The sequence below is a fragment of the Lepidochelys olivacea genome, assembly GCF_965140295.1.
Source record: "Lepidochelys olivacea isolate rLepOli2 genome assembly, chromosome: 18".
Taxonomy (NCBI): domain Eukaryota; kingdom Metazoa; phylum Chordata; order Testudines; family Cheloniidae; genus Lepidochelys; species Lepidochelys olivacea.
In genome coordinates this window covers 8,431,483-8,455,216 of record NC_140428.1, presented here as the reverse complement: position 1 = coordinate 8,455,216, position 23,734 = coordinate 8,431,483, and the positions used below count along the sequence as shown (strand labels likewise).

Genomic DNA, 23,734 nt, shown 5'->3' with positions numbered 1-23,734 from the left:
GCCCTGGGGGTGCAGCAGGGGAGGGGGTTGCTGATCTCTGGGGAGAAGGACAGAAGGGATGGGGGGGCCGGCACTCAGGCCATTCTGCCCGCCCTGCCACCCCAATGCATGCTCTCTCCCTGTTCCTGGGCAGAGAGCTGCCTTGTGGGGACCCTCCCCCTTCCTTTGCCTGCTGGGGTGGGTGAACCCCCATGATGAGCTGGGTCATGGCTGGTTCTCCCTGTACGTGGACTGGATTGCAGCTGTTCCATGCGGGGTACGTGGTGGGCTGGGGCTGGATGTGCTCAGGGTGGGCGTGTGGGCTCAGAGTGGTGTTAGGTGCTCTGCCAGGCTCATGTCACTCCTTGCCCCACCCAAGCCCCTCCCAAGAGCTCCCACTTCTAGGTTATTTCGTGGGGGCTGCAGGCCTGTGAGGGATCCAGCAGGGGCGTCCTTCCCTTTGCACCTGCCCAGAGTAGGAAGTGGAGGGACGCTGCTGCAGGGAGCAGGGTGGGTGGCTCTTCCCTTGCAGTCCGTGCTGGGCTAATGCCCAGCATGGCACTAGGGGCATGGTGCTGCAGGGAGCAGGGCAGGTGACCCAGCAGGGGGCACTCTCCCCTTTGAGCTGGTGCCCCAGTGCCAGGTGGCACTGTGCTGCAGGGAGCAGCGTGGGTGTCTCTCAGGAGGGGGTTTTGCTGCCGCAGGGGGTGTCTTTCAGATACCATGTGAAAAGGGGCCTGTGCCCATTTGCCCATAGGGGCTTGTGCCCTGCTTTGGACACAGGAGGAAAGTGAATCCTGCCCCCCGAATCTCCCTGCACTTTCATCCATATTCTTCTCCACTTCGCATCCCAAAGCAGCATGCAGCATTGCTGTGCACTGTTCCCACCCCAGAGCTGGCTGCATTTCTATGAGCTAAAGCAGTTTCTGAGTAGCTTGTGGGGCAGGAGGCTCTAGTGGGGTGAGAGCCCCTGTTCTTCCCACCACAGGCCCAGGGCTAAACAGAGGAGTGCAGCCCCCTGCCCCCCACCAGCTTGGGGATGTTTGCTTTGCTTTAATCAGCGTAAGATGAGTCCCTGTGGACTCATCCTGCTTCCATGTCAGAGCAATGAGGCAGTGCTGGGAGCTGGCTTGGAGGATCAGCTCTGGCCAGGGAGCACATGGCCTCTGCATGGGGATCCCCTTCAGCCCCACCCCAGGGTGAAAGCCATGGAGCAGACAATGCACCCCACCTGGCTGGCCCTGCTGCCCCAGGGCCAACGCCAGAAGCCAGATCTTGTTTCCTCCAGTCTGGGGTGGGCTCCTGGATTTCTGTCAGCCCTCAGCTTGGGGGAAGGAGCATGAGCCACAGTTTACCCCTAGGTAGTGGCATGCCAGCACCCAAGGAGGCTGCAGGGGTGTTGCTGCCAGCATGCCCACTCCCTGCTGCCCCTGGGAGCGGGGGGCACAAGGCCATCGGCCCTGGGCCTCTTGCATGACATGCAAAGTGCTGCTTTGAGCTGCACTGAACTAGTTCCCACTGGAACTGAGTTTGCTGCTGGGGGCCATCCCCTTGCGCCTTCCTGCCTGAAGGATCCCAAAGGGCTGGATAGTGCATGGGCCAAACTCTGCTCATAGTTTCCCTGGTGTAAATCTGTGGCATCAGGGGAGTCACTCCAGGTTCATGTGCCGAGGATCAGTCCCCCCTGCCATGGAAATGCATCTGCCTCTGGGGTGAGGCTGTTGAACAGTGCACAGCGCTGTACGCCCATGGGGGAGCGGGCGTGAAGAAGACTGCCATAGGGGTTACCCAGAATATTGGCAGCCCAAGCTGGCATTTGCCAGGATGCTGCAGGAAGCGGCCATGGCCACTCCAGGGAGCAGTGCCAGGGAAGCCTGGGTGGCCGCGGGACTGTGGAGCTCTGCTGGAGTGTGGGCGGAGGGAAGGGTGCAACAGGCAGGGTCCCAGCGCGGTGCCCAGAGATGATAGTCCTGATGCATTGGTGCACGGGGCCCCCTGACATCGGGAGGTTCAAGGTGACCTGCAAAAAGAAAAGAAGCTTCTTTGGGCCAGGTCTTGTCTGCCGCAGGAGTCTCTGTGGACATCTGGGAGCTGCGGCCACCGTGTGGTGTGGGAGGGGAGAGGATTCTCAGCCAGTGGTGCCAGTTTCACGTTGGCACCGAAGGAGCAGAGGTTGGGAGGACGTGTCCGGGGAAGACTCAGGGTGAGAGCACCCAGTCCTGGCTCCCCGCCACCTGAGATCTGTAAGGAAAAACCCGGCAGGATGACAACCCCGTGGACAAACACTTTCAGGCCTTCTCCGGCCTGCGTGGGCACCTCAGTGCCAAAGTCGTGTCTCCCCTATGGGCAGGGTTGGCAGCGGGGCTGGGGGTGACTGCAGCTAGCAATGGAAGCCCCCATGATGAGGTGGGGCCAGTTGGAAGGGAATGCGGCTCCGGCGGGGTGAGCTGGGCCCCGGGCCCGGGTGGGAGGCGGCTCCGGCGGGGTGAGCTGGGCCCCGGGCCCGGGGGGGAGGCGGCTCCGGCGGGGTGAGCTGGGCCCCGGGCCCGGGGGGGGAGGCGGCTCCGGCGGGGTGAGCTGGGCCCCGCGCCCGGGGGGGAGGCGGCTCCGGCGGGGTGAGCTGGGCCCCGGGCCCGGGGGGGAGGCGGCTCCGGCGGGGTGAGCTGGGCCCCGCGCCCGGGGGGAGGTGGCTCCGGCGGGGTGAGCTGGGCCCCGGGCCCGGGGGGGGAGGCGGCTCCGGCGGGGTGAGCTGGGCCCCGCACCTGGGGGGAGGCGGCTCCGGCGGGGTGAGCTGGGCCCCGGGCCCGGGGGGGAGGCGGCTCCGGCGGGGTGAGCTGGGTCCCGGGCCCGGGGGGGAGGCGGCTCCGGCGGGGTGAGCTGGGCCCCGGGCCCGGGGGGGAGGCGGCTCCGGCGGGGTGAGCTGGGCCCCGCACCTGGGGGGAGGCGGCTCCGGCGGGGTGAGCTGGGCTCCGGGCCCGGGGGGGAGGCGGCTCCGGCGGGGTGAGCTGGGTCCCGGGCCCGGGGGGGAGGCGGCTCCGGCGGGGTGAGCTGGGCCCCGCACCTGGGGGGAGGCGGCTCCGGCGGGGTGAGCTGGGCCCCGCGCCCGGGGGGAGGCGGCTCCGGCGGGGTGAGCTGGGCCCCGGGCCCGGGGGGGAGGCGGCTCCGGCGGGGTGAGCTGGGCCCCGCGCCCGGGGGGAGGCGGCTCCGGCGGGGTGAGCTGGGCCCCGCGCCCGGGGGGGAGGCGGCTCCGGCGGGGTGAGCTGGGCCCCGGGCCCGGGGGGGAGGCGGCTCCGGCGGGGTGAGCTGGGCCCCGCGCCCGGGGGGAGGCGGCTCCGGCGGGGTGAGCTGGGCCCCGCGCCTGGGGGGAGGCGGCTCCGGCGGGGTGAGCTGGGACCCACACTGTGGGCACGTCTCTCGAGCGAGCACTCAGGCCTGGGGCCCAGTGGCCTCCCTTTCTGAGCTCTGTTCAGCCCGTGCCATCTGTGCGGTTGCATGGCCACCTGTGGGGCTGTGCCCGCTCCCCGAGGTCACTCCTGGGGGGCTGGCCACACAGAGGGAGCAAAGCCCAAGATGAGAACAGCCCCCCTAGGCGCAGCCAGTGCTGCGGGGTGCTCCGACACCACGGGGAGGGGAGGCGCATGCTGAGCCCTGCTGAGGGGAACGGGTGCCCCCCGGGGCATCTTCTCCAGCTGTGGAGCTGTCTGGGGATTCCCTCCCCCCTAGCCCCCCCCACGCCAACCCCCGGAATTCCATGGGCTGAGATCATGGCCGCTGCGAGCACATGGCCCAGGAATGCTTGTGGGTGGCTGGAGATGAGCTCACTGCTCCTGTCCCTCCCCCAAAGGCCAGCATGACTTTACTGCTCAGCAATGTTGGCGAGGCCATGCCAGGAGCCTGCAGTGAACACCAGCCCATGCAAAGGCTCTCAGGCAAAGGAAGCTGTCATGGGATAAGAGGGAAGGTCCTCTCATGGGTTGGTAACTGGTTAAAAGACAGGAAACAAAGGGTAGGTATAAATGGTCAGTTCTCAGAACGGAGAGAGGTAAATAGTGGTGTCCCCCCGGGGATCTGTACTGGGGCCAGTCCTATTCAACATATTCATAAATGATATGGAAAAAGGGGTAAACAGTGAGGTGGCAAAATTTGCAAATGATACAAAATTACTCAAGAAAGTTAAGTCAAAAGCTGACTGTGAAGACTTACAAAAGGATCTCTCAAAACTAGGTGACCGAACAACAAAATGGCAGATGAAATTTAAGGTTGATAAATGCAAAGTAATGCACATTGGAAAATATAATCCCAATTACACATATTTAATGATGGGTTGTAAATTAGCTGTTGTTGCTCAAGAAAGAGATCTTGGAGTCAGTGTGGAGAGTTCTCTGAAAACATCCACTCAACGTGCAGCGGCCGTCAAAATAGCAAACAGACTGTTGTGGGGGAATCACGAAGAAGGGGAGAGAGAGTAACAGAAAATATCATGTTGCTTCTGTAGACATCCCTGGCACACCCCCATCTTGAATACTGTGGGCAGATCTGGTCGCCCCATCTCAAAAAAAGATATGTTAAAACTGGAAAAGGTTCAGAAAAGGGCAACAAAAATGATGAGGGGCATGGAACAGCTTCCATATGAGGAGAGATTAATAAGACTTGGACTTTTCAACTTGGAAAAGAGATGACCAAGGGGGATGTGATAGAGGTCTATGAAAGGCTAAGATAGATAGAGGGCTAAGTCATTATGCAAGGTAGCCTGTTTCCTCTTGTTTTTTCCTACCCCCCCCCCCCCCCAGATGTTCTGGTTTAACTTGGATTTAAACTTGAAGAGTGGTCAGTTTGGATGAGCTATTACCAGCAGGAGAGTGAGTTTGTGTGTGTATGGGGGTGGGGGGGATGTGAGAAAACCTGGATTTGTGCAGGAAATAGCCCAACTTGATTGTCATGCACATTGTGTAAAGAGTTGTCACTTTGGATGGGCTATCACCAGCAGGAGAGTGAATTTGTGTGTGGGGGGTGGAGGGTGAGAAAACCTGGATTTGTGCTGGAAATGGCCCACCTGATGATCACTTTAGATAAGCTATTACCAGCAGGACAGTGGGGTGGGAGGAGGTATTGTTTCATATTCTCTGTGTATATATAAAGTCTGCTGCGGTTTCCACGGTATGCATCCGATGAAGTGAGCTGTAGCTCACGAAAGCTTATGCTCTAATAAATTGGTTAGTCTCTAAGGTGCCACAAGTACTCCTTTTCTTTTTGCGAATACCGACTAACACGGCTGGTACTCTGAAACCTATGAAATCATGAGTAGTGTGGAGAAAGCAAATAAGGCAATGTTATTAATTCCTTATAATAACACTAGAACTGGAGGTCATGCTATGAAATTAATCGGCAGCAGGTTTAAAACAAACGAAAGGAAGTATTTCTTCACACAATGCAGAGTCAACCTGTGGGACTCCTTGCTGGGGAATATTGAGAAAGGCCAAAAGTAAAACTGGGTTTACAAAAGAATGATATAAAGTTCATGGAGGATAGGGCCATCAATGGCGATTAGGCAGGGTGAGCAGGGATGCCACCTGCCGCTCTGGGTGTCCTTAAATCTCTGTTTGCCAGAAGCTGGGAGTGGTCAACAGGAGATGGATCACTTGATAATTGCCCTTTGAGGCAGCTGACATTGGCCACTGTTGGAGGGCAGAAGACTAGGCTAGAGGGACCATTGATCTCACCTAGTATCGCCATTCTTATGTTCTTGAAACAGGTTTCTACGCATGGCATTGTAATCGTCTGACCTATTTTTCCTTTGTACAATTGTTTTAAAGCAAATTTGATGTCTGGTTTGGCATCTGTGGGGCGTCTGTTCCTCCACTCGATTACTCATGTCCCGTTGCACCTGGCTTGTTACTGCCCCCTTTGCCCCTCGGGCAGCCTTCACTCGCTGGGCTCTGCTGCTGGCCTGGAGCTTTCCCTGCAGACGCTGGCTTGGTGGCTCCCACCAGGAATTTTTAACCTGCCGATCCCTGAGCTGGTCCCAGGGGGTTGCCTGCATTTGAATGGCTCAGAAGCGTGCTGGTCTCTTTCACCTGGTCCCTTGAGCTCCTTGGGGAGTGCCCTGCCTCCATCACAGGCTGTTAATCCCCTACTGCACGTGGCCAAAGCAGAGTGTGGGTCAGACACAGGGCAGAATGCAGTGCAATCGTAAATCGTAGAGCAGCCCGACAAAGGGGCCTGGGCACTATCCGGTCTCGCCTCCTGCGCTCGACGCCGGGTGGAGCAAAGCCAAGTGGCTGGAGCAGCCTTGTCGGGCCTCGGCTGTGCTTGCATCCAGGCAGCTGCACAGAGCCGCCCCAGCCTGTGTGACTGAACTGAGTGCCAGGGAAGTGACTGCATTCCTGCCAGCGCTGCTTGGCACCTGGGGCATTGTTGCAGTGAGAGAGGGTGACTCTCCCTCAGCTAGACAAGCCCTGAAGTTTCCCCTGCTCAAGGGAGCACTGGGGATGCTGGGGCAGTGTGCCGGGTACACCCTCAAACCCTGCCTCTTGGGTCTCATGTGCAAGGGGTGCTGTGGGAGCTGATCCAGCCCTGGTTCTGGTTTGCCAAGAGGAAGGGCCGGCCACTGACTGATGCTATCTGGGCTTCTCTCTGGCAGGTCTCCCACGCTGCCCAGGGGCTGACCGAAGCCTCCTTTCCCGAGGATACAGAGTCTGACCCAGCGGGCACACCCTGGTGGAGTGATGTCGACCTCTCTGATGACGAGGACATGCTGGCAGATGAGGCCTCAGGAGGTAGGGGCTGCGAGGCTCCAGCATGCCCTCCCTGGCCTGGGCTCTGAGATCTGTGCTTCCCGCCCCACTGACAGCCCCTGCTCCTGCTGGGAGAGGGACAGGGCCGGCTCCTGTGGCTCCCAAAATGCACGGCTGCTCTCCTGTCCCCTGTGCCCCAGCTCCCTGGGGACATGGGGCCAACACTCCCACCCAGGCAGGGGCTTTGCAGCCCTGACATGTGCTGGGGGGAAGTGCCGGGCGCCCCGCCAAGTCCTAAAGGTGCCGTGTAACAGTTCTGGGGCTGCACAGGACTCTCGTCCTCCCAGCCCCCGCCCATGTGGCCCCAGGGCTTCATGAGCCGGCAGGGACAGACAGCAGGGAAATCCCCTCCGGCCGTAGCCAGAATAGTCCCAGATGCTCTATGCAGGCCCCCGCAGTGGGTGGCTGAGCTCCCTGTGGGCATGCGCTCGTGAACTGGCGCCATGCCCATGGCAATAACGGGCAGTCCTGAGGGGGAGCTGGGCCGTGGCCTGTGAGCCGGAGGGAGTGTTCTGGGAGAGAACAAGACGGGCACCTGCTCCGTTTGCACAGCACTGTCCCTGGGTGTTACCAGCTCCGAGCGTAACTGTTGCCCAGTATCCCTACTCTGGGTCTTACTCCTCCAGGCAGGGAGCTGAGTAAGAAGGTGCCACTTTTACCAGGCCAGCTCCACAGCAGCCTGGCCGTGGCCCGTGGGTCCCCAGGCCTTCCCTCACAAGAGGGGTGGGTATTCCGTGCCAGGGAGATGGGCCTGGAACCCTGCATGGGGCTTGGTCCTTTCCTCGCCGGCGTGACTGGCCCTGACCCTAGCCGACCCTGGGGAGCTGGTGCTGCCAGGAGCCCCACACCGCGGCTGCAGCTCACGGCCATGTTCTGTCTGCTTCCATTCCAGATGGCAACGGCAGCGGGGAGAACGGCAGTGGGATTGCGCTGCCCGACATGCCGCTGTCCACCAGCCGGACGCCGAGCGTCACGCTCTTGCCAATGGGTAAGGGGTGGAGCTGGTGGGCGCTGGTGGGCGGGGCCGAAACTGCAACCAAAGAGCAGCAACACGGCCCAGCTTCCTGGTGGTGGGCACCAATGGGCTGGCAAGTCATGGGTGTGCTCAGGGCTGGGAAGTCTGGATGGCAGCTCTGCCTTCCCCAGTATGCAGTGCATCACAAATAGCGCTCACTCGCCCCGGCTGGGCTGGGCTGGGCAGCTTGTAACAGGCCCGACGACGCTGCCTGTTTGCCTGGGGCCTGTGGGAGAGTCTAAGCCGAGCGTGGAGGGAGGTGGGGGTATCATGAGGCCTGGATCCATTCTGACCCCAGGGGAGTTACCCAGGATGGGTGTGAGTGGGCATATCCCTGTCCCTTGCCTGGGGCATGGCCTCCATTCATGGGTGGCACAAGCAAGGGAGGGGGCAGGGGGAGGCAGCGGGGGTGGGGCTGGGGTGCAAGTATAACAGAGAGGCAGGGTTGGCTGCTGGGGCCATGAGGGCCATGGCTTGGTGGTGGTAGGAGGCAGCGTGGCATTGTGTGGCGGTGGTGATAGGAGGCAGCGTGGCACTGTGTGGCGGTGGTGGCAGAAGGCAGCGTGGCACTGTGGCGATGATGGTTGGAGGCAGCGTGGCACTGTGCGGCAGTGGTGGCAGAAGGCAGAGTGGCACTGTGTGGCGATGACGGTTGGAGGCACCATGGCACTGTGCGGCCGTGGTGGCAGGAGGCAGTGTGGCACTGTGTGGCAGTGGTGGCAGGAGGCAGCGTGGCACTGTGTGGCGATGACGGTTGGAGACAGCGTGGCACTGTGTGGCAGTGGTGGCAGGAGGCAGTGTGGCACTGTGTGGCGATGATGCTTGGAGGCAGCATGGCCCTGTGTGGCAGTGGTGGCAGGAGGTAGCGTGGCCTTGTGTGGCGATGATGGTTGGAGGCAGCATGGCACTGTGTGGAGTGGTGGCAGGAGGCAGCGTGGCACTGTGTGGCAATGATGGTTGGAGGCAGCGTGGCACTGTGTGGCAGTGGTGGCAGGAGGCAGCGTGGCACTGTATGGCAGTGGTGGCAGGAGGCAGTGTGGCACTGTGTGGCGATGACGGTTGGAGGCAGCGTGGCACTGTGTGGCAGTGGTGGCAGGAGGCAGTGTGGCACTGTGTGGCGATGATGGTTGGAGGCAGCGTGGCCCTGTGTGGCAGTGGTGGCAGGAGGTAGCGTGGCACTGTGTGGCGATGATGGTTGGAGGCAGCATGGCACTGTGTGGAGTGGTGGCAGGAGGCAGCGTGGCCCTGTGTGGCAATGATGGTTGGAGGCAGCGTGGCACTGTGCGGCCGTGGTGGCAGAAGACAGCGTGGCACTGTGTGGCAGTGGTGGCAGGAGGCAGCGTGGCCCTGTGTGGCAATGATGGTTGGAGGCAGCGTGGCATTGTGCGGCAGTGGTGGCAGGAGGCAGCGTGGCACTGTGTGGCAGTGGTGGCAGGAGGCAGTGTGGCACTGTGTGGCAATGACGGTTGGAGGCAGCGTGGCACTGTGTGGCAGTGGTGGCAGGAGGCAGTGTGGCACTGTGTGGCGATGATGGTTGGAGGCAGCGTGGCCCTGTGTGGCAATGATGGTTGGAGGCAGCATGGCACTGTGTGGAGTGGTGGCAGGAGGCAGCGTGGCCCTGTGTGGCAATGATGGTTGGAGGCAGCGTGGCACTGTGCGGCAGTGGTGGCAGGAGGCAGCGTGGCACTGTGCGGCAGTGGTGGCAGGAGGCAGCGTGGCACTGTGTGGCAGTGGTGGCAGGAGGTAGCGTGGCCCTGTGTGGCGATGATGGTTGGAGGCAGCATGGCACTGTGTGGAGTGGTGGCAGGAGGCAGCGTGGCCCTGTGTGGCAATGATGGTTGGAGGCAGCGTGGCATTGTGCGGCAGTGGTGGCAGGAGGCAGCGTGGCCCTGTGTGGCAATGATGGTTGGAGGCACTGTGGCACTGTGCGGCAGTGGTGGCAGGAGGCAGCGTGGCACTGTGTGGCAGTGGTGGCAGGAGGTAGCGTGGCCCTGTGTGGCGATGATGGTTGGAGGCAGCATGGCACTGTGTGGAGTGGTGGCAGGAGGCAGCGTGGCACTGTGCGGCAGTGGTGGCAGGAGGCAGCGTGGCACTGTGTGGCAGTGGTGGCAGGAGGTAGCGTGGCCCTGTGTGGCGATGATGGTTGGAGGCAGCGTGGCACTGTGTGGAGTGGTGGCAGGAGGCAGCGTGGCACTGTGTGGCAGTGGTGGCAGGAGGCAGCGTGGCCCTGTGTGGCGATGATGGTTGGAGGCAGCGTGGCATTGTGCGGCAGTGGTGGCAGGAGGCAGCATGGCACTATGTGGAGTGGTGGCAGGAGGCAGCGTGGCCCTGTGTGGCGATGACGGTTGGAGGCAGCGTGGCACTGTGTGGCAGTGGTGGCAGGGGGCAGCGTGGCACTGTGTGGCAGTGGTGGCAGGAAGCAGCGTGGCACTGTGTGGCGATGATGGTTGGAGGCAGTGTGGCACTGTGTGGCGATGACGGTTGGAGGCAGCGTGGCACTGTGTGGAGTGGTGGCAGGAGGCAGCGTGGCCCTGTGTGGCAATGATGGTTGGAGGCAGCGTGGCCCTGTGTGGCGATGACGGTTGGAGGCAGCGTGGCACTGTGTGGCAGTGGTGGCAGGGGGCAGCGTGGCACTGTGTGGCAGTGGTGGCAGGAAGCAGCATGGCACTGTGAGGCGATGATGGTTGGAGGCAGTGTGGCACTGTGTGGCGATGACGGTTGGAGGCAGCATGGCACTGTGTGGAGTGGTGGCAGGAGGCAGCGTGGCCCTGTGTGGCAATGATGGTTGGAGGCAGCGTGGCACTGTGTGGCAGTGGTGGCAGGAGGCAGCGTGGCCCTGTGTGGCGATGACGGTTGGAGGCAGCGTGGCACTGTGTGGCGATGATGGTTGGAGGCAGCGTGGCACTGTGTGGCAGTGGTGGCAGGAGGCAGCGTGGCCCTGTGTGGCGATGATGGTTGGAGGCAGCGTGGCACTGTGTGGCAGTGGTGGCAGGAGGCAGCGTGGCACTGTGTGGCGATGACGGTTGGAGGCAGCATGTGCGGCAGTGATGGCCTGGCTTTCAGGTCAGGGCTGGGGCTCTCCTCTTCTGCTTAGCGGTAGCGTTGGGCCTTTCTCTTGGGTTGCTGGCTCTGGCCCTGCATGACCTCGGCTGTAGCTCTTTCTTCTCTCTCAGTAACTGCCCATCTTTCTCTCTTTTTTTCTCTCCTGTCCTGTCCCTCTCCATCCTCCATCTTCTTCCTCCTCCTGCTCCTGGGGTGCAGCCCAACCGGGTGCAGCAGGGCAGCCCCATCTGGCAGGTATGACTGTGGCTGACCCGGACGATGAGGCCCCCCTCAGTAAGTGAAGGGCTTGGGGGCCCAGGCTGCGTGTGGGGAGGGGGCGCAGACTGGGCTAGCTGGGGTGGGGAGGTCAATAGAAAACTTCAGCATGTTGATAAAAATGTGAATGCCAAAATATTTGGATTGAGAATTGCTGCCACAATGCCTCATGGGAGTTATGGTTCAGCTCTCTCAAGCTCCAGTTCTCCTCTATAGGCCAGGTCCCCTGGTCGGATTATAGCTCCCATGATGCACTGTGCTCTGCCCCCTTAGTGCAGAGAGGCTGTGCAACATGAGAGTCCCTAGCCATGGTGCATCATGGGAGCTGTAGTCCAGCTAGGGAACTGGCCCATAGAGGAGAATGGGGACAACGAGGCATGCGAACTACAATTCTCAGGCAGCACCGTGTCAGCCTCTCCAAATTGAACTGTTGTGGTTTTCGGGATTTTGGACAAAAAAATCCTGTTCTGCAGGCAGCTGACGCTATTTGTGAAAAATTTCATTTAGTCGAAACCAGAGTTTTCTGTTGAAAAACAGCTGAGATGGAACCTGCCCACCCCAGCCTTGTGGTTCCATTGCATCTTGGGGCAGCAGCATCCCGCCTGCAGGAGCAGGGTCGCAGTGTGGGGTATCAGGGCCACCCCATCAGGGACAGGCTGCCTGGCTGTTAGCAGCAGAGCCGGTTCCCTCGCTGCAAGGCTGGGTTGTTTATTTTCTACCCCAGTTGGCAGATCTCTCCATTGTGGGTCGCTGGCACGCTGGAACCCTGGGCCTTCCTAGCCCCAGTCCTTGAGCTCCAGGAGTAGCTGCCCCTCTGTGGCTCAGCTGCTAGCCAGGGGGCTGCATGTGGAATGGTCGTGATCAGGACTCCTGGGTTCGGTCAGTGGCTCTGGAGGGGAGCATGGACGTGACGTTAAGATCTAGTCCCAGCTCTGCCTGAATCATAGAATATCAGGGTTGGAAGGGACCTCAGGAGGTCATCTAGTCCAACCCCCTGCTCAAAGCAGGACCAATCCTCAATTTTTGCCCCAGATCGCAAATGGCCCCCTCAAGGATTGAACTCACAACCCTGGGGTTAGCAGGCCAATGCTCAAACCACTGAGCTCTCCTTCCCCCGCAAGTGCCCTTGTAGGATGGCGCCATTGGCTGCTGTGTAAAAGGAGAGAGGCCTGGTGCTCGTCTGGCTGCTAGGGCAGAGAACGTGGTGAGCAGTCAGAGCTACCAGGTGCTCAGACGGCAGCCAGGAGAGGGGAGAGTAGAAACCATCCCTGCACAGCTCAGTGCTGCAGGGGATCAGGGCACTGTGCCCCCAGCTCCCACCCAGGACACCATTGGCCTCGCCAGCCCATTCTCTTGCCAGGTTGGCCAGCTCCAGCTCCTTCCGCCTCTCCCTATCAGGCGACCCCCCGTCACTCTTATTGCTCACCCCAAGCTCACTGCAATTTGCTGCCCTCGTCCTGGCGCTGAGGCTGGATTCCCCTTGCCGTGTAGAGGGGCTTTCTGGGCCTTCACAGGCAAAGCGCATGTTGCACTGTTGTGGCCACGTCACAGGGCCGGACCATCTCCCCTGGTGGCGTGGGCATGCTGGGGCACCACCTGCCTCCTGGCCCTGATCCTGATTCTGGGACACAGCCCCTGTGTGTGAGCTGGGTAATACCACGGCTACCCTGCCCCCTGCCAAGGTCATTCGCTGGGCTCATGAGTTCAGAGGTCTCCCCAGGGCAGCGAGCTTGGAGCGCTGGAGAGCCCCAGGGTCTGTGCTGAGCGCGAGCGCCGGGCTGGGTGTGTCACCCCCCACGTGCCCTGCCTCACGAGAGGAGCCTGCCCAGGGCTGGGCTGGCTTCTGCTGTCAGCTCCAGAGGTCCCAGGCACCGTGTGGCGAGGCAGTGGGCCATCCGCGCAGTGCCCTGGCAGGGGAGGGAGTGATTTCCAAGGCAGACTCTGCCTTCCCCCAGGTCATGGTGAGCCAGGTCTGTCCCAGGAGCCCCCAGGCCCGTGCAGCCCGGAGCGGGTGCCCGGGAGGGGTGGCTCAGCCGGCGCCGGACGCAGCAGCAGGAAGCTGAGGGCTCCGCAGCCGGAGGCATTTTTTCCATCTCCCTCCCCAGCCAAGTGCAAACAAAGTGCAGCCGAGAACCGAGGGCTCCTTAAAAGGAGGACGAGTGGCTGCTGGGGCAGCCAGGGAGCAGGCTGGGCTTCCTGCAGCAGGCTGCTCTCCAGCCCAGGGCTGAGCCAGAGCCAGGGCCCCCCAACGCGCCACTCCCAGTGCCTGGCTACAAACGCAGCCCCAGCCATGTGCACGTGGCTGCACCTCCCGATGCTGGGCACTGGGGGTTGTGGGCACAATTCTTTGGGCTTTTGCCTGGGGCCATTGGGCATGTTTGTAGGGCAGTGTTGCTGGTGCAAGGCTTCCCATGGGCACCCTCTGCTTGCCCACTCATTTTAACCCTGTGTGCACCCCCCATGTGCTCAATCCTGCTTTTGTACAGCCAGAGAGCTGCACAGTCTGACGTGAAAGCCCCTGAACTCTCGCTCTTGTGCCCAGATGCCCATGGGTAGCCAGTGGGGCTGACAAGGGCACATACCCAGCTGGGGCAGGGCTGAGGCTGCCCTCCTGAGCCTATGGGGGCTGGGACCCACCTTGGAGAGCGACCACCCAGTGCCAGCCCCAGGGCGTCTGCAGGAATTAAATGTCCCATGTGACGAGGTCCCAGCTCCTTGGCAGGAGGGCTGGAGCATCACCCTGTCTGAGGCCAGGCTGAGGGGCTGGCAGAAGCAGAGCAGTGGCCAAGCAGAGAGCTGGGCTCTGGGCTGCTGGTAGTTAGCGAGGCCCAGTGATGCGCGTTGCCGGCTCCAGGCTGAACCCCCATCCCCGACGCTGCAAGAAAAGGGGCTTTGTAGTGTGAGCCGCATGCTCCCTCCCCCTGAGCTGAGGAAGGGCTGTTTCCTGGTGGCCGCCTGGCTGCGCTCTTTGGGGTGAGCTGTGCTGGAGGGCAGGGTGTGAGGGGCGACCCCACCCCCTGGCTGCCCGCCATCCCCGCTGTCACAGGGCACTTTCAATGGGCTCTTTGTGTGCCTGACAAGTGCCCTTGTGTTCCCTGGGCTCTGGGAGGGGCACCTGGGCAGGGAATGGCAGCACCTCGCTGCAAATGGGGGAAGCCCCTGTCTTCAGGCAGGGCCACCACCCCTAGCCCCAAGTGCTCTCTGGCACTGCCCTCTCTGGTGCTGGTGGCACGGCCTCTCCCGTGCCTGGGAAGGGCCTGGCTGGGAGCAGAAGCAGCCCTGGAACGTGGGGAGACTGCTGGCTCTGTGTGCGGGCCTGTGAGCCAACATTACAAGGCATCACCCCAGGGAGCAGCCCTTGAGCAGCTCCATCCAGCCTGCAGGAGACTCTGGCTCTCCCAGGCTGCTGGGGGGCACCTGGGAAGGGTTGGGGGCTGACTGGCCAGCTGCAGGGGAGCTGCTGCGTTCTGAAAGGGGCCCCTGCCCCATGCATAGTGCCCATCTCCATCCTTCCCAGCCCCTGGGATAGTGAGAAGCCTCATCTGGCCCCCCTGCCCTGCCCCCGGCTGGTTCCAGTACCCTGCAGCTGTCCTGCTGGCACCCCAGCCCCCATGCTAGCGAGCAGGAAACAGACTCTCCTTGCAGACAGGCCGCCCACTTCCATGGGGTGAACCAAGCTAGGGGCAGGCAGCGCCAGTGGGCACAGCGACAACCCTGTCCCATCCCTGCCAGGATCTCAGAGCTCTGCACAACCTCCCCAGCAGGTCAGGATCCTTCTCCCCGCTTTATAGAGGGCAAAGTAAGGCACCTCGGGGGAAGGAATTCACCCAGTTGCAGGACTGTGAATAAAACCCAGGAATCTGACTTCAACCCTCCCCGGCTCTAATCCACTCGATCCTACTTCCCTCCCCAAGCAGAACCCAGGAGCACTGACCCCCTAACCCACCCCCACTCGACTCCACTCTCTACTTCAAGGGGAATTCTGTGCCAAAAAATTAAAAATTATATGCACAATATTTCAAAATGCTGCATATTTTATTTATCAAAATAAAACAAAATAATCAGGCCGGTTTCAATTATTTTGGTCATTTATTTCAAAATACCAGTCAGCGCGTGTGTCTGTAACAAGACAGCGACAAGACAGGAGGAGGCAGAGCGGTGGCTGCTCGCCACCCTTCGTTTTCTGCTGTTGCTAGCAGCAGTGCTGCCTTCAGAGCTGGGAGGCTGGAGACCAGATTTCGCTGGGGAGACCAGATTTCACGGTCTGTGTTGCAATTTTCATGGCTGCAAACTCGGTAGACCCCCAAATGTAGGAGGGAGGGCAGCACAGCTAGGGTCAGACAGGAGGAAAAAGGAAGCATTTTGGTTGAAATCACAAATTCTGCATGAAAAACAAATTCTGTGGGGAACATTAATTCTGCATTGCGCAATGGCACAGAATTCCAGCGGGAGCACAGTCCTCCCAAAGCAGGATAAAGAACTCAGGAGCTCTGGCTCCCAGCCCCCCAGTTCTAACCCACTAGTCCCTACACCCTTCCCGAACAGGAAATGGAACCCAGGAGTCCAGTCTCCCATGCCAGGCCTTTTTCTCCTTGGAGAAGAGCGGGGTAGATTGTCCAGCTCTGCCATGTACCTGGGGGGTAGTTTGCCAGTGTCAGACCCCAAGCTGGGGCATCTGAAGCAGGCAGGGCGCAGTTTCTCCCTGGTGACGTCACCACTGCGTGTGGTGGGGCTGGGACCGTGTTACCGATACCTGACAAGGCACTGTGGAGCGTGTGGGCAGGGCAGGGCATAGTAACTTCCCTGGCACAGCCTGCCTCTCCTCTCTGACAAGGCCGGGCTGTGTGCCCCCTCGGCCCCACACCTAGGGTGTTTGCCCCAGAGAGCCAGCTCAGGGAGGCCAAGCCAGTGCTGCCCTTGGCTGGGTGATCCCTGTGGGCAGAGCCCAGAGGCCCAGTCAGAGTGCAACCACATGGTGGAGGAGCTCCCCCCTGCCCCTGGGTCTCCGGTGCTGGGGGTCAGGCTGCAGGGACTCCTTGGCCTGGGAGCAGCTGTCCTGTGGGGGAGCTGTGTGGTGTCTGGCCTGTCTGCAGGAGCTGGGGGAGGTGGTGAGTGGGGCTGCTGTTTACTCACTGCAAGGAGCTGAGCAGCTGGTGCTGGGGAGGGGCCCCTGCGGGGCTGGACGCAGGGCAGCTGCGAGCGGGGGATGAGCTCTGGCAGCCGCAGCCTGATGCAGGGAGCCAGGGGCTGCTCCTGGCACGGCAGGCGTGTGAAGCTCGGGGGTGCAGTTAGCAGGACTCCACAGACCCCTCCCCCCGGCCCAGAACTCCCACCTGGGCCCAGCCCCTGTGGCACGGACCCTTCGGGGCTGGCTGCAGATGGCCTTGCAAAGGGGGCTGAGGATTTTCCCAGCCGGGAGCCAGGCTGAGCCTGCCCCCTCCACCCCACCCCACCGTCAGTGGAGCCTGCCCCTGGGGAGATGATCAGGGCTCTGCTCCCTCTGCCCGCATGGGAGGCCAACTCCTGAGGGAGGGCTCCCCAGTGCCGCCCCCTGCCCTGCCGTCGTCCCAGGGGGTCCCGGCTGGTCGAGGTGGGAACCGCCTCGGTTGGGCAAACGTCACACTGGGAGGGAGGCGCTGTGCTGCTGGGGGCAGTGTTGGGGGCTCAGTAGGGGGCGCTCTCCCACCACAGTCAGTGCTAGAGCCAGTGCCTCAGCACAGCACCAGGGGGCGCTGCGCTGCACAGGGTGCACAGCCAGGTCGTGTCCCCCTCTGGTCATTAATGATCCCTTGGCTCTTTTTGGCAGAATAAGGGTGTTGGCTCCATTGGCCTGGCCAGGTCCTAACCCAGCGGGGGGCCTTCTGGTGTCCCAGGATCCTGCAGGTTTCAGCTGGACACCGTAGTCTTCCTCACTTCCTGTCCTAACAGTTGCACTGTGTTGTCATGTGGCTGCAGCAACCCACCCCAGAGGTGGCTGCATTACAGGGCTGGGCAAGGTGATCCCTGGAGGTAGCCAGTAAAGCTGGTCGGTGCAGAGGCCCTAGAGCTGGTCCTCCCTGCTCAGCTGCGCCCTGCTCTCATGCTGGCTGTTTCTCCTCTCCACATGCCCAGTCTACTTCCGCGCTCTGGTGAATTTCACCCAGTCCATCGACTACAGCCCTCGCCTAGACGATGCCAATTCGGAGGAGTTCCGGGAGGTTTCGGAGGCCGTGGTGGATACGGTGAGCCCTGGCCCTGCCACCTGGCCCTGCCCAGGGAGCTCCCTGGCAGCTGGCCCCTGCTGCTCCCAGATTCAGCAGTAACCCTGCCCCCTGCTCGGCACTACAGAGGTCTGTCAGCCCCGGCTGCCCAGCCTGGGTGCAAGGGGCTTCAGTCTCTAGTGGGCGTAGCCCACCGGGCCCCAAGGCCCTTTCCAGGCAGGGTCACTGTCCCTAGGATAGATGGGCAAACTGGGGTGGGGGAAGAGCCTGGAGCCGATGGCTAGGTCAGGTGACGAACCTCAGCAGCTTGGCTCATGGTGCCCTGCGCTCACTACTAGGCCATGCTGCCTGCGGGATTCGCCCCCTGCCTCCCCCGGCCATGGGGTATCGCTTGCTGATGCTCTCTCTGCCTCTCTCCCCAGCTGGAGTCCGAGTACTACAAGATTGGCGGGGAGCAGGTGGTCAGCGTGGTGTTCATCAAGTGAGTGAGGTGCCCCTGGCAGTGCCGCGGGGTGGGGAGGGCAATGGAGGCCCTTCTGTCCCCTGTTCCCCTGGGCCTGGGGCATTTATCTCTGGGAGCTGGAACTTTCCCAGCTGTCAGCATCACGCCCTGCCCGGCTGTGCCCCAAGCACCCTGCGCCAGGGTCCAAAGTGTGCATGGGGAGTCGCACACCATGCCCAAAGAGAGGACACCCCACCCCGCGCCGCCTTCTGCAGCCGGAGACATTGCGGGGGTCACGGCTCTGCTCCTCCCGCGGACTGCAGCTGTTTCAAATAGGCCTGAGCATGGGAGCGAAAGGAGCAGCCCCGTTAGCGCAGCCGTAGCAGGATTTTTATTATCTGCAGAGGGGGAGGTAACTGGGAACACACGAGCCTGGTGGATCCCAATTGGGAGACCCATGCACACAAGGGAATCTACTTCCATCCAGTACGGAGCAGTGGCCGGAGCACGCATGCACACCTCCCCCGATTCAGCCCTGGCCCCGCTCTCCCCAGGGAAATCGACGACTGTGTCTTTGTGGAGCTGGATGTGGGCTCAGAGGGGAACCTGGACGAGCGGGAGATCCGTGAGGTGCTCTACTCCATCATCCAGGGCGGCTCCATTGCCTCCTACGTCACCTCCACGCAGGGCTTCCAGTTCCGGCGCCTTGGGGAAGGTGAGCGAGGCCCTGCCCGGACCCCCAGCTGGGGTCACTGCCCTGGGCGCTGTTGGAGTGTGCCAAGGGGGCTGGGGTCGGGGGGGCAGCAGCTTGCCAGTGTGTTTAGAACAGATCCTGGGCATGCAGGAGGCCCCTCCCCAGCAGTTGAGCCCTGGCGACTGGCAGACTAAGTGCGGGGTGGGGCCTGTGCCCGCGATGGGCATGGTATGGGCCCAAGGCCGATCTGTCTGTGTGGTTCACCCCACAGTGGCTCAGAGGGGCTGGGACAGATTGGCCTGGCCTGCGTGGACAGAACAGGGCTGGTTCTGGTCGCTGTCCTATAGAACCAGACTGCTCCCTGGGCATCCATGGGCTGTGTCCATCGGTCTATCTGCAGTCACTGTGTTGCCCGGGTGCCGTGGTCTTACTCTGGACTCCCTAGCCTGTCTGCTCCCCTGCCCAGGCCCAGCAAACCCGGCTGGAACCTGGCGCCTGGCACGGCGGGGGCCGCTCTGCTGGGAGGGTCAGCTGGCAGCCCAGATGACAGGTTAGGGGCAGTGCTCCCTGTGTGGGGCTGCGGCTGCGGCCCTGCTGCCTGTGGGGCCAGATGGAGGGCAGGCGGGAGGGAGGGCAGCGTTGGCTGGTCCACTGAGCTGCTGTCTGGCCAGGGCTGAGCCAGGTGGCCCCGAGCCAGAGACCTCCACTCCTTAGGCGGCCTGCGCTTAGGCCTGGGGGGCCCTTCCTCCCTGGCTCTAACCTTCTATTCACTTGCAGCCCAGACCCCACCTCCCCCCATTGCCAGGGAGTCGCCAGGTGAGTAGGGTGAGGCAGCAGGTGCAGGGAGAACCTGGAGGCTTTGCAGTGCAACTGGCAGCCAGGGGAGGGGCGGGAGGAGCGCCCCAGGGGCAGCCTCTGCTCTTCCTGTAGCCCCTTGCACCCTAGAGGGCTCCCGCTGATTGGCACAAGCTGGTTGGATGCAGGGTTTTGTCATTGGGCACCTTCGGCCTGAAGAGATTTCCAGAGCTGGGTGTTGGCTGCTGCACCCAGTGCCAGGCCCTTCCACCGAGCACCCAGGGTTCCCAGTTCCTGCCCCAGTGATTGGCAGTAAAGAGATTAAAGATCCCAGAAGCCCAGCCTGTGGGTGAGCTGGTCTGGACTGTGCGAGAGGGCGCAGACATCTCCTTTCCCCTCCCACGGCAGCTGCCAGCCCCCGGGAGGGTCTCTGTGACCCAGCGTGGTGGGGTGCTGCCTGCCTGCCTTCGGCTGGTGTTCGGAGCGCAGACCAATGCTGGGCCCCCCGGATTGGGCCAGGCCCCATCGGCTCCTGCAACAGGCTCCAGGTTCCCCCACGCTGTGCCGTGCCGTGCCGTGCCGTGCCGTGCCGTGCTGTGCTGTGCTGTGCCAGGTGTGTTTTTGGGCGGCCTGCCATTTGCGTGGCTCTGGTGCCGCTGGCTGATGCCTGGCTGTTGGCCCTGCAGCTGGGGCCCTGGCAGGTGACACCCCCCGCAGCTGGCACAGACCCTGTCCTGCGGCTCGACGCCTTTGTGCAGGCACTTGGAAATGGCTGCTTTCCCAGTGCCGCCACACCAGGAGACACAGGGCCATGCCAGGGCCCTCACTGTCGGGCTGGGAACCATGGGCATGGCCTGTGAGGCTTGTGGGCTCTGGGGAGAATAACAAGTGCCCCCTTCCCCTCGCTCGTGGACCAGGTGAGCTCTGGAGCCTGTCTGTGCTGCTCCTGAGATTGACCAGGGGGGCATTGCGGAGCACTGGTACTTACCTCCAATGGGGGAGCCGGCAGCCTCCACGGCACTGCCCCCGGCTGGCTGCATTTTGCGCTGCTCCCAGACCCCCGCAGACCCAGGCCCGAGCAAACCCACCCTCACCTGAGCCCAGCAGACTCATCAAGGTCAGAGCGGGTGGTTCGTGCAGGAACCCACCAGGCAGGAGTCCAAATCCACCAGGTGCTGGGGGCAGGTGGGCCCTGTGCGATGGCATGTCTGCCGCATAGTACGTGTGCCCCAAGGCATATGCCGCGTGGCGTGTGCACATGGCGTGTTCCACATGGCATCTGCCATGTGTCGCGTGTGTCACATGGCATATGGCCCGTGGTGTGGGTACCTGCTGCCTGCCTCTAACCGTGTGCAGTGCTTGTTTTGCTTCCTGAACACGCAGCTCACAGGGTTTCTGGTGCTGGATCCCACCCCATGCCTGGCCCACGTGGGCAGGGGGCAGCGAGGGGATTTCAGTGCAGCTGGGTGAGTCTGGGGAGGTGGGAGGAGGCAGCGTAGGGCGTCCCTGGGGGGGGGGTGGCAGTGAGTGGAGCTCTGGGGAGCCCCCTGTGAGCCTGCAGAGGAGAAGGGGCTCCAGGCAAACTCCAGCCATCCGGCTGGGATTTGCCATCCCAGGAGCTAGCTGGGCCAAGGTCAGCAGAGACCTGGGCTGGACCTCGAGCCCTGGCCCATGGGCTGGGAGCTTTCCCCAGGGGTTGGAGCCCTAGTGGCACCTCCCCTCGCCCCCAAGGCGCTGACCCCGGCTGGCCTGGGGGTCCCGTGGCTCTGACTCCTGCCCATTGCAGTGCCCCTGGATGTGCGTGCCTGCACTGGGGAGGAGTTTGCCTGCCGCAGCGGGGAGTGCATCGAGAAGGAGTTCCGCTGCGACCGCCGCCCTGACTGCCGCGACATGTCGGATGAACTGGACTGCGGTAGGTGCCGGGAACGGGCAGGGGCGGGGCTACTGATGGGGGCAGGGCTATTGAAGGGGGCGGAGCCATTGATTGGGAGGCCTGGACCTCGCTGGATCCTCCCAGTCCAGCCCCTCCCCTGCAGTGGTCCCCTTGCGTATGTCCTTCCTCTAACCAGCTCCTCCCCTCTGAACCACTCGCAGCACAGATCCAGCCCCCCCAGCCCAGAGAGGGCCAGGAATCCTGGCACGAGCCCCCCTCAGGAGCTCTGGTGGGGTCAAATACCTCCCAGCAGCTTCCAGGCCTCAGCTCCCTCCCTCCCTGCGACCACGGAGCCATGGGCAATAGAGACCCAAGAAACCCCCGGCACCTCCAGTTGAGGGGCTCTCCCACCTGGGAGGTGGGAGGGATTATGCCGCATGCTCCCGAAGGTGCTTTGCAGATGGGGAACTCGAGGCACCGAGCAGCCAAGTTGAGAGCTGGGGTTAGAACCTGAAGCTCCAGCCCCCCCCGTGCTGGGTAGAGCCCCTGCCCGTCCTCAGTGACCCTAAGAGAGCGCTGCTGCCCAGGCCATGCCCTCTGCCTGCCCTGCTCTAGGCCAGAGCTGGAGTGGAGCAGACCCCTGGGGGTGGCAGGGGGAGGGACTGCTCACAGCAGGCTGGTCTCCCGGGCTCAGCTGGTCCCAGGCGATGCCCCTGGGAGTGGATTGCGCAGCCTGACTGAGCTCCCCCAGCGCTGGTCTACCCCTGGCTCAGCCCGTGCTGTGCCGCCATGGCAGATCCAGAACAACCCCTGTAACTGTGAGCGAGACCCTCTGCCCCAAGGCCTGGGGTGCATGGGGCTGGCCCAGCTGAGAGGGGGCACTTGCCCTGGAGGCCTCGTGAGCTAGGACCTACCTCGACCCCTGGGAACTGGAGGCCTCAGGCTGCAGGGGCCAGGAGCTCGCGGGCGCCCGTGGTCCTAGAGTGGGGGCTGCCTCGGGAACTAGCTGATCCCCCCCCGCTTCCTGTCCCCTGCAGAGTGCCCCAGCGAGGAGTTCCGGTGCGGCACTGGGGAGTGCCTGCCCTTGGCCTACCGCTGCGACCGCAGCCCTGACTGCAGGGACGGCTCCGATGAGCACGGCTGTGGTAGGGAGCCTGGGGGCCCCAGGACTTTCCCTCGCCACCCGCTGCCGTTGCGGGAGAGACTGGGCACCCCTTGCCTAGGCTTCCAAAGGGCCAACTGCCAGGACAGCCCTGGGCACAGCCAGGCGCTGCCCCTTGCCTGGGCACTAGTTGGAATGCCACTGGGCTGGGGAGGGGGCATGTGTATTGTGAAGGCTCTTCCCATGGGCATGCTCTGCTCACAAGCCCTCCCATCCTGTATGTGCCAGGGACACCCTCAGACTGCCGGGGGCATCCCAATGCTAGCAAAGGGCCCAGGGCCCAGCAGTGCCAGTCCTTGCCATGGGACCTCCATGCTGCCATGACCCCAGGCCAGGCAGCTGAGCTTGGATGGGAGTGAACTAGTAATGTCTCGTGCCCCCCGGCCATGGAATCCCCGTTCCCTAAGGCTGGATCCCACTCCTGCCGGCGCTGCATGCCCTGGCTGCCTACCTGGTCGCTGCCCCTCCTTCCAGCTGAACCCTGGGTAGCCAGCCTGGCTCTCCTGATCACAGATACCTTCCTTAGTGTCCCTGGCCTTGGATATAGGATCCCCTGCCACCAGCTCCTCTGCCTGGCCTGGCCTGGCCTGGCCCAGGAACTCAGATCTCAGGGCTGGATTCCCTGCCCCCAGCTTCCCTGCCTGGCCTGGCCCATGATCTCAGATCCCAGGGCTGGATCCCTAGTTCCCCTGCCTGGCCTGGCCCAGGATCTCAGATCCAAGGGCTGGATCCCCTGCCTAGCCCAGCCGGGCCCAGGATCTCAGGTCCCAGAGCTGGATCCCCTGCCACCTGACCTTGGCTCTCAGCCCGTTTCTCTCTGGTCTCTAATGCTCTCTCTGTCTGGTCCCAGATCGGCAGGAAGTGGTGACCTTCCCACCCCTGCCCATCACCACTGCTCAGCCAGCCACCACCCGGACACCCACAACCTCCCCTTCGACACCCATGATCACTACCAGGAGGGTGCCAGCCACCACGCCCCCCCGGCTCGTCACCCCCAAGCACCCACCGATTCGGCACCCCCTGGAGCAGCGCCCCTGCCGCCGGGATGAAGCCGTCTGCTCCAACAAGCAGTGCATCCCCCGGGACTACCTGTGCGACGGCGAGCGGGACTGCCTGGATGGGAGCGACGAGCTCAGCTGCGGTAGGGGGCGTGAGGGGGTGGACTGGGCCAGGAGTGGCAGCAAAAGAACAGCCAGGCTAGCGGCTGCAGCGCTAGCCCAGGACATGGCCCTCGGCTCGGATGGCTCCCGCAATTGGCTGACGGATCATTACTGGGGAATCGGGTCCCTGTGCAGCGCTGGGGAGGGTCTCTCCCGTGACACGGTGCGGGGGGACGGGCAGCGCTGGGGGGGGTCTCTCCCGTGACACGGTGCGGGGGGACGGGAACAGTGCTGGGGAGGGTCTCTCCCGTGACACGGTGCGGGGCGATGGGCAGCGCTGGGGAGGGTCTCTCCCGTGACAC

General features: G+C 62.6%; 1 protein-coding gene across 2 annotated transcripts in view; it reads left to right on the top strand.

Moving 5' to 3' along the window:
- Window positions 1–23,734, top strand: part of HSPG2 (heparan sulfate proteoglycan 2) — a 193,686-nt gene that overhangs the window by 35,213 nt on the left and 134,739 nt on the right. For both annotated transcript variants that reach the window (XM_084651586.1, XM_084651585.1), the window contains exons 2-9: window positions 6,620–6,755; window positions 7,666–7,761; window positions 17,218–17,327; window positions 17,729–17,787; window positions 18,303–18,463; window positions 21,024–21,149; window positions 22,148–22,255; window positions 23,123–23,413. In XM_084651586.1, coding sequence (XP_084507712.1) covers window positions 6,620–6,755; window positions 7,666–7,761; window positions 17,218–17,327; window positions 17,729–17,787; window positions 18,303–18,463; window positions 21,024–21,149; window positions 22,148–22,255; window positions 23,123–23,413 — 1,087 coding nt within the window. The remainder of the gene's footprint in view (window positions 1–6,619; window positions 6,756–7,665; window positions 7,762–17,217; window positions 17,328–17,728; window positions 17,788–18,302; window positions 18,464–21,023; window positions 21,150–22,147; window positions 22,256–23,122; window positions 23,414–23,734) is intronic.